This window comes from Mustela nigripes, chromosome 12, assembly GCF_022355385.1.
Source record: "Mustela nigripes isolate SB6536 chromosome 12, MUSNIG.SB6536, whole genome shotgun sequence".
NCBI lineage: Eukaryota > Metazoa > Chordata > Mammalia > Carnivora > Mustelidae > Mustela > Mustela nigripes.
In genome coordinates this window covers 99100206-99115648 of record NC_081568.1, presented here as the reverse complement: position 1 = coordinate 99115648, position 15443 = coordinate 99100206, and the positions used below count along the sequence as shown (strand labels likewise).

The following is a 15443-nucleotide window of genomic DNA, read 5'->3' as shown; positions in this document are numbered from 1 at the left end:
TAAAGGAAGCACAGAAAAAGCTGAGCTGTTCTGTAAGATGAAATGAACAATTCCAAATCACTTCCCAGGACTGGAAAGTAAGTACATTCCCTGGGTATGATTTGTATTGTCTCGAAAATGTTAAAATACTTGACATTCAGGTGAACAACGCTGATCAAGTCCTTGGATGGATATTCCATTGTGGGGTTAAGATAAGAACTCCACATCCAACTGAGTAACCACCCCCACAGATCAGCCTAATTGCCATCCTGAAATCCCCAACACTGCAGGTCCCAGCAGCCGTCCTGGTGGAAAGGACCTGCATCTTGACAGACATCGGAACCATATTCATCACTTCTAAAAAAAAGCACTCAGTTACAGTATTTAAAATGAAGGCTCTTGGAAAGGAAATCTTGCATTGGAAAAGCCCTCTTATTTTCCCCATAATTCACAGGAGACACTCAAAGAAGGAGACTCCCCCACCCAACTCCCTCTTCACATTTCACTCACCCAGAGCACACAGAGAAGGGCTGCATCTTCATCTAAGGAACGGTTCAAACAAAAAAATCTGCTCACCTTGTTACTATGGCAGGAAGAGCTACGTCTCAGTATCCCAACACATGCATGATTACCACCAAATCCACCCCAGCACGTGTTACAACTTGCACTTGTAACTAGCTAGCTTTGCTACGATGCTTCCCCATGGCTAAGCATCAACGGGCAGATACTAGTCCGGAGGCTCTAGCTGTATTTGCTCATTTAAGCCTCACTAGAATTATTAAATGATACGCCCAAGTCATCATTTTGCACAAAAGGAAACACAACTGAACAACCTGCACCATGTCCAGAAGCCAGATCATGGCAGAGCTGAGGTTCCAGCAGAGTCTGCCTGTAGCTGGTGTGTGTCATCAAGGCATGCCTGTACATGTGGGTCATAAATCTTCCTTGTAAGAACTTTATGAGACAGATCAGTCATGTGGAAGAAAGCTCATTTCAAGGCAATGATTCCAATTTTGCACTTCTCCATCACACAAATGCTGGAGAGACATCTCCACCAGCAGCCCCAAGACTATATAGCTGAGTGTTCTCGTACCTAAGGGTGGTGGATAGGTTACAGGCTGAGAGGTCAGAGTACATGGGCCTGACCTTCTGACTACCTGGGCAAGCTGCCTCACCTCAGACAAGTTAAGTGGCAGTTACAGCTGCCACTTCCTTGTGCATAAAATTGGGAAAACCCACTCCCGACACCCAGAAATGTCCCTCTCCATAACCACTGGCCAGTGCATGCCATGAACGCCCCAATTTTGCTCCGCTCACAGCAGCATTCCCAACACCTAGAACAGTGCCAGCGCTCCACAAATACTGGAGGGTCAGCTCCTCGAGATGAGGGTTTTTGCCTTTGCTATTTCAGTTACTGCTATGTCATCAGTGCTTAGAACACTGCCTGTCAGCAAGTGAGCACTCCAATGTTCACTGGACAGGTCAGTGAGCCTGCAGGACACTCGACGGCCTGCCTGGGCTGTGTCTTGTGCTTGGATCCACAGACTATCCCGCCTTTCTCACGGGGTCATGAGATAGAAGCCTCTCTGCCCTGCAGAGAACTTCCGCTTCAGCCCTGCAGAAACGGAGTCTGCCTGCCATCCTTTGTGACTACATCTCAAACTCCAGTCCCAGCTCCCCCTTTCCTTGTGAATGAAAATATGGAATATAATTAATGGAGAGAAAAAGGGGGGGGAAGGACTATTAACACAGAAGTTGAGACAGCCAGTCACACATGGGTTTGGTTTGATCTGGTTGTGGTTTCTCTAATTAACTACACAAGAATATGAAACAAAATGGAGTCACGTAACAGTCAACGGGATTGCGGTGGTTCTGTTTTACAGCACCAGAGACTCAAGGCAGTCAGGAAGCTTCCAAACAACACCAGAAAGCGCAGTGGGGTGTGTGGCGAGGCACGGGTGTTCTCGACAGTCAGGACAACTACGAGTTTTACAAACACAGACACCCCAAGCCCAGCTCTCAGTGTGAGCATTACCTACTACTGTACTAATGGATGTGGAGGACCCAGGTGATGGTGAAAGGGCAGGAAAGGGCAGGAGCAGTGGACATGAGAAAGAGCAGCAACCACCTGTTCCTTACCCAGACCACATCCATGAGATGGTCCAAGAACCGTGACAAGGGCATTCTTCCATGAACCATTGAGAGAACTTTTACATAATGTGGCACAGGAGCCACGATGGCAGGACTTAACTAGAAGCTAAAAAACATTAAAGGTACTCTCGGCTTCCACAAGGAATGGGGGTTTCATAGATGGCATTTTCAACATATTTGGTCAAAGAATCCTTGTTTTTCAAAGCATCTTCTGCGACTGGGGTTTTCACAATGTTTGTCAGGAAATCCTAGAATAGGATATCAAATAGGAACAAAGAAGGCAAGGGACAAGAGAGTCAGTTGGTGGATTAATACTAATAATTAGCTTACTCCTCTGAGCAAATTAAAAAGGTGAAGACGTTTTGGTCATTTCGTCCATTTGGAGTAACTGCCCATCCTTCTGGGAGTATGATTACAGTTACGAACTATGGGAACATAACTGGCTCGCTGACAATAATGACACCATTTATCACCCTAATGGGAACAGGAAAGCCCTTCTCCAGGACAACACTCTCATCTTTTAACCGATGGCAGCTACAGATACAAGCTTAGGGTTTCCTCCTCCACTCTCTGCCCCTGGAGAAACATAAAAACATGATCTCTTAAGAATCTTCTAGTAGGGGAAAAAAAGAAAAGAATCTTCTAGTACGGTTTCACTTATTTGTGGAGCATAACAAATAGCATGGAGGACATGGAGAGTTAGAGAGGAGAAGGGAGTTGGGGGAAATTGGAAGGGGAGGTGAACCATGAGAGACTATGGACTCTGAAAAACAATCTCAGGATTTTGAAGGGGCGGGGGGCGGGTGGGAGGTCGGGGTACCAGGTGGTGGGTATTAGAGAGGGCACTGGGTGTGGTGTAAAAATAATGAATACTGTTATGCTGAAAATAAAAAATAAATTAAAAAAAAAGAATCTTCTAGTAGGTCACGAAGGGAAAGTTTGCTTTGGGGGTTTAAATAAGAAGGGGGAAAAAAGAAGACTTTGACATTCAAAATGCTTTGTTTTTCCAGTTGAGTTGCCTACAGGTTTATGAATGGACAGAAACGGAGTAGTTTCTCTTTAGTTGACTACTGCCCTCTGCTTGAACCTGAGGACAGTCTCTAATATTTCCTCCAAAAATATACAAATCAAAGCATTGCCTAGAAGGTCTGCCCAATACACACACACAAATGACTTGAAGTTGGAGCACTTGAGTTGCTGTCTTCTGCTTACTGCCTGCATGACTCCAGCTGACTTTGGCTGCTCCTAGACCCATCAAACCCAGCCCATCTAAAATGGGGTACATTTTTTGCCATGATCCTGCTTCCTGTAAGGTCTATCCCAGTTAGGGACATACAAGAACTGAAGGAATCACCCTCCTCTCTCACCACTGACGCACCACCTTCAGGGCAGTCCCCACCTGTCCCTACCTCTCCATGATCATTACACTGCTGTGGTGCAGACCCTCTTCAGTATTACTTACAGCAGTGTGCCCCCCCCCATTCTCCCTAATCCCCGCCAAACGCTCCAGTCTGCACTCTACATTCTCACAGCGGCCTTTTGAAAGTAATAATCTAACCTGATTTGCTTGAAACAGCTCTCACAGCTGTCAGGGTGGAGCTCCAGTTCCTTGCCTTGTGTACAAGCCAGGTCACTATGCCTCCCTCCCAAGGCTGTTTTACTGGCAACACACACACACACACAAACACACACACCACCCCTAATCAACAGGAGTACAAAATGATCTGCATTTCCCTTGATGCATCGTGTGATTCAGAACTCTATATTGCGTACATTTCCATTGTCTGGGATTTCTTTCCTTCTGTATGATCACAGCTCCAGGGCCACCTCTTCCAGGAAGATTTCCCTGACCACTCCACCATCCCACGCCACAGATTCCTCACACCAATATTTGTATATGACTCCTACTGGACTTACCATAATGTGCTGGGGCAGCTTGTTTTTCTGCCCCAATCCCAACTGTCAGTCCCTTAAGAGCAAGAATTTAAACACTTGGGGCGCCTGGGTGGCTCAGTGGGTTAAGCCGCTGCCTTCGGCTCAGGTCATGATCTCAGGGTCCTGGGATCGAGTCCCGCATCGGGCTCTCTGCTCAGCAGGGAGCCTGCTTCCTCCTCTCTCTCTCTCTGCCTGCCTCTTTGCCTATTTGTGATCTCTCTCTGTCAAATAAATAAATAAAATCTTAAAAAAAAAAAAAAAGAATTTAAACACTTATTCAGACCCTGCTTTGCTCTCAATTAGCTTAAAGGTGGATTAGAAGGGGAGAAAATACACACGTAAAAATGACCAGAAAACAAAGCAAGGATGAGAGCTTCATAAATAAGGATCACACAAAAATGCAGTCAGCAGTACCCTACACATAGGCAGGCCAGAAACTTAGTACCAAGTTTTTGGTTTTTGTCAACCAGCTACAAGAAAAACACCTGGTAAGTTACAGGCAGAGCAATAAATGCAAGTCAAACATTCAGGAGAAGGCAGCATTCCTGATAGGAAACCAGAAACAGGTTTCTCCTACAGGTTTTTAGGAGAAAGCACAAGGTGACCCACCACCTCCTTAGGCAGGCAGGAACTGCCCCCCTGCAAACTCCAACCCACCAGTACATCATCTAGAGAACACAGATGTGAGGGGAACTCCTAAACACCAAGCCCCACTGCTGAACTTAATCCAGAAGTGTGTGTGGGATAGATGGGCCCCACAGACTTCCAACAACCTGCTAAAAACCTTCCTTACCCAAGACTACTTTTATTATTATTTTTTTAATTTTATTTATTTACTTGACACACACAGAGAGAGAAAGAGAGAGAGAGAGAGAGGACAAGCAGGGAGACAAGCAGGGAGAGTGGGAGAGGGAGAAGTAGGCTTCCCACTGAGCAGGGAGCCCAATGTGGGCCTTGATCCCAGGACCCCAGGATGATGACCTAAGCCGAAGGCAGATGCTTAACCATTGAACCACCCAGGTGCCCCATCCAAGACTACTTTTTAACAAACATGGAGGCCAAGAGTTGAAGATTTTACACCTGACAAATAAGTGAAATCCAACTCGTTTATGTTGCCAGACACAGGCAGAATCAAAACTATTCACCAGCAGTCAATTTTGGTGGCTTCAGGGCAAAGATCTTGCCCTACTTTTTCTCCCTAACCCCAGCATCCAGCATGGTGGTTCTCAGCCTTATCAGACTATTATCCCTTTACACATAACAGATATTTTATAATGTCTCTCCACTCTCCTGAAATGGAATAATATAACCATACCTTAATATATATGTCCTCATCCTCACACATAATTTCAAAAAATAAAAAATATTCTAAAATATAAAGGAAAAGGGAAGACTTGATAATCAGATAATACATATTTCAGTATATAAATTGTTTGCCCAAACTACCTTATAAGACATAATGACAAAGTCAGATTCCTACAACTACTAAGATTTGGGATTAAAACCAAAAAAACCAAACAAACATGAAATCAGAATCTGTCCAAGAAGTCAGGACTATTTAAGAAAAAAAATAATAATGTTCCCCAGAGGGGCGCCTGGGTGGCTCAGTCGTTAAGTGTCTGCCTTTGGCTCAAGTCAAGATCCCAGGGTCCTGGGACTGAGCCACACACCAGGCTCCCTGCTTGGTGGAAGGCCTGTTTCTCCCTCTCCCACTCCACTTGCTTGGGTTCCTCTCTCACTGTGTCTCTCTCTTTATTTATTTATAAATAAAATATATAAATAAGTTCTTTAAAAAATATGTTCCCCAGAATCAAAACTTGTGTCTATCATGAAGACTTGCTAACAGATCAGACTTACTTATATATGGAAAAGGGAAAAAAAATTAAAAAACAGACATGAAATGCTCCTAGAGCAAATAATACATTATATGTTAATTTAAAAAAAATGTGAAATGAAGTCGATTGTGTGCCCAGAGAAACTGCCACATTGGAGAAAACAAAGAAGTACAGGATTCCTGCAGATGAGCTGGGTTTTATATACAACTGAGGGATCAATAATGCATTATTTTCTTAAAGATTTTTTTTTTAATGTACTTATTTGTCAAAGAGAGAGAGTACAGGGGGAGAGAAAGAGGGAGAAGCAGGCTCCCTGCTGAGCAAAGAGCTCGATGTGGGGCTGAATCCCAGGATCCTGGAATCATGACCTGAGCACAGATACTTAACCAACTGAGCCACCCAGGTGCCCCTCAATAGTGCATTATTAAGAATATAGCTCTTGGGGCACCTGGGTGGCTCAGTGGGTTAAAGCCTCTGCCTTCGATTCAGGTCACAATCCCAGGGTTCTGGGATCGAGCCCCGCTTCGGGCTCTCTGCTCAGCAAGGAGCCTGCTTCCTCCTCTCTCTGCCTGCCTCTCTGCCTGCTTGTGATCTCTATCTGTCAAATAAATAAATAATATTTTTTTTTTAAAGAATATAGCTCTTGCTGGGGACTCCCCAAGTAGCTGTGTACGCTCAGTCTCGGAAGCCCCATGAGGACTGTCAACATCTGTGTGGGACCACCTGGGTTGGGTATGACGGTCTGCACCCTGTGGCTCATCCAGCCGCCCCTGCCTTCAGGCCTACATGCCAGTGGTCATCTCCATCCCCTTCAAGACCAACTAGCCCAGGGCAGAGCAGGGCTCCACAAAGATGGAATGAGCTAAGGGGCCAGTGACTGAGGAAGGACAGCCATATTCTCTTTATGTTCAAACTTGAACATGAGAACACAGTGAGTCAGGAGAGTAGCCTTAAGATCAGGAGGGTGGCAAGGCCTGGTCAAGGGCACTCAGTAAATGCTAATTGAATAAAAAGTGGCAGCAGATTACATCGTTCAACTCTGCTAGAGCAAGCAAGGTCCTTGTGTCCCACAGTCCTGATCCTGTTTGCGAGTCCCCTGGTCCCTGCCACCTTCACAGCCCACTTCAACCACCAGTTAACTTGTTAGTCCTCAGCACTTTCTGGGTTCCTTGGGGTGGGAAAGGAGCCTGTGTACCTTCTTCAGTTTCTGCAGCACTGGATGGTTTGTCTCCTCTTTCCTCTGGCCTGGCTTCTTGATCTTCAAGAGTCTAGGGAAAGAGAAAAATAAAAAAGTCAGTGAAAACAATCAGTGGCTTTATATATGTGACAAGGAGATGGAAATCACAAACATGGGTCTGGGAGCTGGGACGGGTGAGCCAGTCTGGGGAGGTCTGGAAAGACAGGGTGGGTAAAGCTGCTTGGAGTACACATAGGCAGCACCCAGGAAGATGAGGAGAGACACTTGGGGGAACCGAGAGGCACGGGCTACAAATGTCCCTGCCATGAATCTTCTAGTGTCCTACATCACAAGCAGAAGGGCCTCAGGCACATAATGCATGAACCAAAAAAGGGGCCAGAAGAACTGCAGGTGCCCATCCTGAGCAACCCCTCCCCATGCCATAAGACACAGGAATCTGGGGGGCAGGACCCCCATCACAGGGAGGACCCAGGTTGTGCACAGGCCTTGTTTGGCAGGCCAGTGTATGCTGGTGCAGGTTGACCTGGATGAGAGCAAGTTGGGGGCCTCAGAGACAAAGTGCCCTCCTGGAGCTCTTAGCATTTTCTTTTCAAATGGTTACTGCCCGGTCAGTGAACGATGAAGAGCCACAGAATTATATACTGATGTGCCAAACAGTGAAACAGCCCAACACTGCATCCACGCATATTCCCAAGCAGACACATAGGCACCCTTGAGCAGGGAGCCCTGCAAATGGCCCAGACCCCTGAATACTCATGGGCATCTTATTAATTAAACTCAGTCTATCAAGCGCCTTGCTCTTGACCATTTCAGAACAACATTCTGAACCCACAATAACAAGAGCAACAAAAAGCCATGAAAATATACACAGTTAACCAAACCACAAAGGGGAGGAAACAAGTGCCCACTCACCTGCACCCCGCCCCCACCCGCCTTACTCACAAGATGCAGTATTGTCTCTTCTAGGCCCCATCACGGAATTACAGGGTGGACCAGAGCAGATACATACTGGGAAGCGCCATGGAGATGGGAGCCTGAGTGCCTAGAGTCCTCAAAGGTCTCACCACTCAGGCTCAAGGCCCAACACAAGCAGCCCACATGATTACCTGGAGTCAGCCCTCACCCTGAAACCCTAGTCTTCCGGTGAGGGTAACTGCTAAGCCTACCTGAAAAGGGCATCAGAGAATGCTGCATCCTGATTACAAAACAAAAATGAAATAGGAAACTACTTTTTTTTTTTTCATGGGGTGTATTAAAACAATTTTTATTCTTTTTAGTAAATCTGGATGCAATTGTAGGACACTTAAATTTCCTAGTTGCCTTATTAATTTTAGCCAAGTTCTAGAACTAAATTCTCAACATTCTGATTAACAGAAAAAACTGTTATGAGGAGAGAACTAAAACATGACTGAAAAATGTAGCTAAGGGGACATGTGGGTGGTTCAGTTGGTTAAGCGGCTGCCTCTGACTCAGGTCATGATCCCGGGGTTTTGGGATTGAGCCCTGCATTGGGCTCCCTAATCATCAGGGAGCCTGCTTCTCCCTCTGCCTGCTTCTCCCCCCGCTTGTGCTCTCTCCCTCATTGACAAATAAATAAATAAAATCTTTACCAAAAAAAAGTGCTACCCTCCAAAACACGGTTCCCAAAGTAATGACTTTGCAGTGTGTACTCTCAAGGAATGTGAGTTATTATACACCAGAACGAACAGACATACACACCTTGAGGAGAAAGGCTCTGTGCCAGTAGTATTTCCTGAAGAGTTTAATATCTGCCTCCAACAAATGCTCGGCTGTGTGGTTTAGCGTCAGGGTCAACGTCTCTGATGAGTGAAGATACTGCAGGAAAGCTTGTTCACTGAGCTGCACTCTGGAGAAGCCTGGGGTACGTCTGCCCTGGAAACTGAAATGTCACAAATCAAAACCCACTGGCAGTTTCAGAGGCATCAACCCCAACATCCCACTACCCCCATGGCCCCCAATTACCAATCCAGCTGGCAAAATGATCCATGAAAGCCACCTACTGACAACAAATACGTAAGATCATGTAAACAGACGCTAATAATAAAGCCACTTTCTTCCCCTACACAAGTTGCCAAGTGAGGAGCTATTCACATACACTACATACTTTACCCATCACTTGTAGCACGAATGAAACTAGTGACTTCTAAACGTCGTATTTTACTGCAATATTTCATTCTCTTTTTAATTCAAAAAGAGACCCTCTTGCTTTAACAGGGTCACATGTGGTAAAACAAATTAGCTGGCAGCCAACAGCTTATTAGGTGATTACAGTGAAAAACAGATATGATCTCCAGGGAACACAGTGAGGTTTGGAGGTTACAAACAAGTGGGTTATTCATAGCGCACTGGTCCACTGTTGTAAATCACTTTATCATGCATATTAAAAGACATATATTGGATTTTGTTGTATTTGTGAAAATATCCATAAACAAAGAAACAATATTCCCAAACTAAATTCTTGAAAGTAAACTTACTTTCTGTTCTGTTTTGACCAACAACAACTGCACATTTATTAGCTACACGTAGGCGTCACAGTTAGTGTACTATTCTGGATGGCTAGCAAGGTCATGTGATTGCAGCAGTGAAGGAGATCAGGAGGAAAATGCGAGTGCTTCCAGAGGGCAGCCCACCTCATGTTGTCACAGACCCACAGACCCCTCCCAGATTCCTCACTTCACAGAGATAGCTCTATGCCTCCTTCCTCTTCTTACATGGCCCTATTTTATTAATGAATGTATACCTCACGAAAATATAATATACTTCCAACCAAATAAATGCTATCTCCATCATATGGAGCACTAAAAAGAGATCCCTGCACTCTAAGATTTGGGGTATCTCTCTATACTCCTGATATTAATTACTAGAATCCTCTAGAAAACAACTTCCCATGTTAACATGTCACTGAAATAAATGGACTCTGAGCCTGAGCCAAAAGATTGTTATTAATTTAGAAAATGAAAGTTTCACCATATACTCAGTATTTAGCTGACAGTCTACTTCTAATACCATTCATGAATAGATCTGTTAAATGTGCAAACCTTTAAAGTATGTAATATCTTCCAGTCCTGGAGACAGTAGAAAGGTACTAGGCTACCCAAGATGAAGTCAGCCAGGACTTTGATCTAACAATGAACAATCCACAATGACTAAGTCAAAGAAAGCAGGACTGCCTTAACTTCTTGGGCCAAGCAAGTAGGGTCACATTAGAGTCAAGAAAAGGACAATTCCTTTTGATGGGCTCTTCCACTGCTTGGTGGTCATGTGACCAAAGCAGAACAAAAATAAACAGAAAGTTCTACTCTAATATTCATTTATGTACCATTAAACCATAAATTAATTGCATTGAGTTTCATGAGCCAAACAAGAAAAACCAGTCTATTAAGACACACCATATAATAGTACTCTGATGATATTTAATATTTATGCAGTACTTTGTAATTTTCAAGGTACTTTCCCATTTATTTTTAACACCTGTTACGTCAAGGAAATCACTACATATGAATCCTCTTGTCATAGGAATAATGGCCAAAGTCAAGAAAATCACTATATAAAAATTCCCTTTTCATAAGTATAATGACAAGTCTCAACTATTCTAGGTAATAAACCACACATTCCTCATTCAGTGAAAATGCTAATAATCATGAAGCACATAAGAAACTTTACAGTTCTTTTATTATTTCCTTTACATTACTTCATTAGATCCTAACAGCCACATTGTCTCTTAGGGTATGTCTGTTATTGATTCAAAAATCATTTATATTCTTTCAATGAGTGTCATACACAAAACTGTATTAGAAATACTACAGTAGGTAAACAAATACTTTCAGCCCTCGAGTGATACAGAAGGGAAACCTAGGTAACAAATGATGCCTATATTTAAAATTATAAACTATGATTAATATTATAAATTTGTCCTTTTAATCACCATATTGTACATTATTCATAATCATTAAAGATCCTAACATGGATGGCTTTCTGAAGCATTGTTACTTAAGGTGACACCTGAAAGATAAGTAGGAGTTGGGCAAGTATTTCCCAACTTTTTCCTTGATTACAGTCCCCTACAAAGCCCTTAAAGACATGTTTTCTCTAACTCCCTCTCCATGAAATTTTGATACCAAATATGTCTGTACAAAGTACTCATGTATTTTGTACTCTATAAATGAGAAACAATGGTAAAAGAGAAACCAACAAGAGCTTATGGTCTGGTTATTTCAATTCTCCCACAGTTCTTGGAACACTTTATAGGAACCAATAAAGAGAGAATTAATCCATCAAGTAGCCAAACTCACTTTGTGATGTCTTCAACCAGCTTGGAGTGTCCAGCTTGTAAAGCTAAGTCTAATGGTGTGGCACCTTCTTCGTTGGGTAAAGACAAAGCCTGAACTCCCCCAGGCAGGCACAAGAGGAAATGAGAGAGCTTAGGTAGGCCCCATCTCATAGCCAGGTGTAGAAGAGACTCTCTGCATAAAGAAACTGAGAATAAAAACAAATGGTATTAGTTCTTTCACTTGCAAAAATGTGCCTTATATGTTTTATCTCTAATACCATAGATTTAGACATAATAAGAATGTCAGAACTGGAAGGAACCATCAAAAGCATGTAATCCAAATACCTTATTTTATTTTATTTTTTTAAGACTTTATTTATTTATTTGACAGAGAGAGATCACAAGTAAGCAGAGAGGCAGGCAGAGAGAAAGGAAGGGAAGCAAGCTCCCTGCTAAGCCGAGCGCCCGATGCAGGACTCGATCCCAGGACCCTGAGATCATGACCTGAGCTGAAGACAGCAGCTTAACCCACTGAGCCACCCAGGTGCCCCAAATACCTTATTTTAATTAGGCTCCATACACTGTGTGGACCCCAATGTGGGGCTTGAAATCACAACCCTGAGATCAAGACCTGTACTGAGTGAGATCCAGAGTCAGACACCCAAGCGACTGAGCCACCCAGGCGCTCCTATTTTACTGCTGAGGACAGGATGAGTGATTTGTCCAAAGGTAGGCAGTCAAGAGGTGCTGGGCGGGGTCTGCCCATTGCTGGTACAGTGCTATTTCCACCCACTACAGCACACATTCACATTCCCTTTCACTTGTGCAGAAGTCAGCAAGGGAAAACGAGCACTAGGAGCACACCACCCTTTCAAAACACGAAGCTGCTCTTGAAGGACACGCTGTTACTTCAGGAGGGCAGTGTCTCAGAGGCCACAACCATAAGGGAGTCCTTGTTCCCATTCATGAGCCAGAGATGCTCCTCCCCTGATGAGAAGGTAGGGCAGAAACGGGCTTCCCATGTCCAGAAAACTCGAGACCATGGTCGTTCTCCAACTTCACGGAGGAGCTCTGGTGCATCTATTAGATTCCTGGGACTGTTTCAGGGCTGGCAAACGGCCCTAATGCTTTGCTTCAACGGCTCAGCCTGGGGCCTCTTCACATGGCCCTTGACAAAGGGCTCTTGGTTAAACTGTGTTCTGAGTTTTCACTGTGGTTTGCAGCTTTCACATGAAGGGGTACATATCATTGTAGAGGCTGAGGGGTTTTATTATTCTCAACACCTAATACAATATCTGATAAACAGAAGTTGTCTAGTGTTTGTGGAGCTGAATGGCAACTGTTAAAATTGCTATCATTTGTGTATGTTCAAATTGCCTTATTTGCATACAGTTTGTACACCTGTATTTCTACCGTAATACTCAGTGCCTGGAACACAGCTGGCTCATGATAAATATTACACTGGAAATATGGAAAAGAATAAATTTGTTTACATTTAAAAAAAAAAGGTAGACTCATAAACTCCTCAGACATCAAGATATACCTTAAAACAAACCTTATCGGGGCGCCTGGGTGGCTCAGTGGGTTAAGCCGCTGCCTTCGGCTCAGGTCATGATCTCAGAGTCCTGGGATCGAGTCCCGCATCGGGCTCTCTGCTCAGCGGAGAGCCTGCTTCCCTCCCTCTCTCTGCCTGCCTCTCCATCTACTTGTGATTTCTCTCTGTCAAATAAATAAATAAAATCTTTAAAAAAAAAAAAAAAAAAAAAAAAACAAACCTTATCGTCATGAACTAAACCTGAAAATCCAAACACTCAAGATCTGCTGGAATGCACGCAATGAGAATGTGAATCACATCTTCCCTCAAGCTGAATGATGTTATTGGCTGCAGCTATAATAGGAAGGATGTCTAGAGCACACTGTATTGCACTGGATTTTCTGGCAGGAAAAGCCAGAGGGGAGGGACCCCTTCTGTTTTCTACCCCAATACAGTGCCCTGCACATGAATGGGTCTAAAAATACCTGCATATTGAATGAATGAAGGAGTGAATGAATGAATGAATGAATGAATGAATATATGACCAAGGGGGCTCCTTCCCTCATTAGTTACCCAGGAAAGTGAGCTTGAGGGATATGGCTGCAGCTGCCACTTGGAGCACCTATCATTCATTCTTAGTTCCATCTCTGGTACGTTGACTAAAATCTGTGAACAAAAGCTACTTACTCTCTCAGACTTTGAACACTGAGGACAAAAAACTCCTTCTCCACAAGTCAGAGGTCTGCATTAATATGACTTTACCTTTCCATTGTCTTCATTAGCATAACTTCACTACTCCAGGAGATTCTTCCCAGGGCAAATGATGGTCTGTTCATCACTCCTTTAAGACCCATCAACTCCTCTGTAAAAAGCATCCGTTTGAGCCCTAAAACCAATCTATATTATACCACGATCCTTATCCTCTCCTAATCCAACTCCCTGCCTTGTCCACACCCGCTTCTCTGCATGAGAAGACCATCATTAAACCAACCTTCAAGTTCTCAGTAAATTCCAACCCTGCCCTCACCCCCACCAAAAGCCTGCTGAGGTTGCATGGAGGCAGCCTTCCTGCCTCCCAACCAGGCCAGGCCAATAGCTCAGCTCTGTCTCTCCAGCAGACTGTGGGGATGCTATCTGGGGAGCCAGCATCCAACCCCACTCTAATTTGAAACAATCGGAAGGAATTACGCCACTGCACAAATGCAGAAGAAAACTGCTTAGCTTACATTTTTAGTGGTTTATACTATTTCTTTATCCAGATCAAGAAGGTGAGGTGTTCTATTTCAAATTTGTAACAAGGCCCTCAAAGTGAAATACTACTGACTCCACTGTGCATTTGCTCTATCACCTGTCTGTGTGACACAGCACAGACACACGCCCCCACCCCCGTGCAGGTCAAATAACATCTGAAATGCCAAAACATCTAAAGACAAAGCAATGCACACCTGCCAGATATCTGCTTAATATGCCTGATATCTTCAAAAGGCTATTGAAGAACTTATCTCTGCTTTACCCTTTAAGTTTTTGACCTTTAAACTCATTTTATTAGAAGGTAGTGCTTTCATACTTAACAGACTCCTGACAAGGCATGTTTGAGAACATTTCCATTTTTTTTCCCCCTTCTTAAGTAATAAGGAGGAAGAAACTGTTTGGATCAGGTAACAAAGCAAATACAAATGCACAAGGACACTCCCCAACACGTATGTCGGCATGAGCTCACAACTGGCCACCCTCGAATGGAATTTCAAAGTCATAGATCCCAATCTCAATTGGGTAAGAAACACTGCATGGCTGTATGAGATACTATTTTCTTCCAAGACAAAGACCAAAAGGGAACATCAAAACCGTCTGCATTCCCTTTTAAAATAAAACTACTGGTAAAGGCAAGTATGGGGTCAACCATTTAAATGGAACTCCATACATCGCCTGGGGCAGTACCCCAGATACCCTTGACCCTGGGGAGGAGTTCACGCCATTCTACCTGTGTGGGTGGCAGGAGTTTTTCTCCTTTGGAACACCTTCCAGGCCTGTTCTGTTAGCCCAGCTCCCCATTCCCTCCCTGGGCTCTAATCTCACATCTAGTTCATAGAGGAACAAAGCAAACTTGCAGGAAAGAACAGCTCACTGCTGAAACTGTTCCTCCTTCTCAATCTGTCCACTCCTGGGAAGGTGGGAAGGCCGGGGTAGAAAGGATCTTCTGATGTTTGAAGGAAGCAAATAAGAAGCTGACCAAGATGGTTTGAGAGAGCCTTCTCATTCGGTCTGAAAGTTCAGAGCCCAGAATCAGGCAAAGAGCCTGAAATAGGAAACACCATGACATATATAAATAATTCTGCTTGTTATAGAGTTTCAGATTCTTTTTTTTTTTTTTTTTAAGATTTTATTTATTTATTTGACAGAGATCACAAGTAGGCAGAGAGGCAGGCAGAGAGAGAGAGGAGGAAGCAGGCTCTCCGCTGAGCAAAGAGCCCGATGCGGGACTCGATCCCAGGACCCTGAGATCATGACCTGAGCCGAAGG

The 15443-nt window shown here is 44.0% G+C and overlaps 1 protein-coding gene across 7 annotated transcripts in view; it reads right to left on the bottom strand.

Annotated features, from left to right (window-relative positions):
- Positions 1-15443, bottom strand: part of ARHGEF28 (Rho guanine nucleotide exchange factor 28) — a 317878-nt gene that overhangs the window by 146061 nt on the left and 156374 nt on the right. For all 7 annotated transcript variants that reach the window (XM_059418064.1, XM_059418061.1, XM_059418063.1 and 4 more), the window contains 3 exons: positions 11412-11595; positions 8818-8998; positions 7096-7168 (listed from right to left, as the gene is read on the bottom strand). In XM_059418064.1, coding sequence (XP_059274047.1) covers positions 7096-7168; positions 8818-8998; positions 11412-11595 — 438 coding nt within the window. The remainder of the gene's footprint in view (positions 1-7095; positions 7169-8817; positions 8999-11411; positions 11596-15443) is intronic.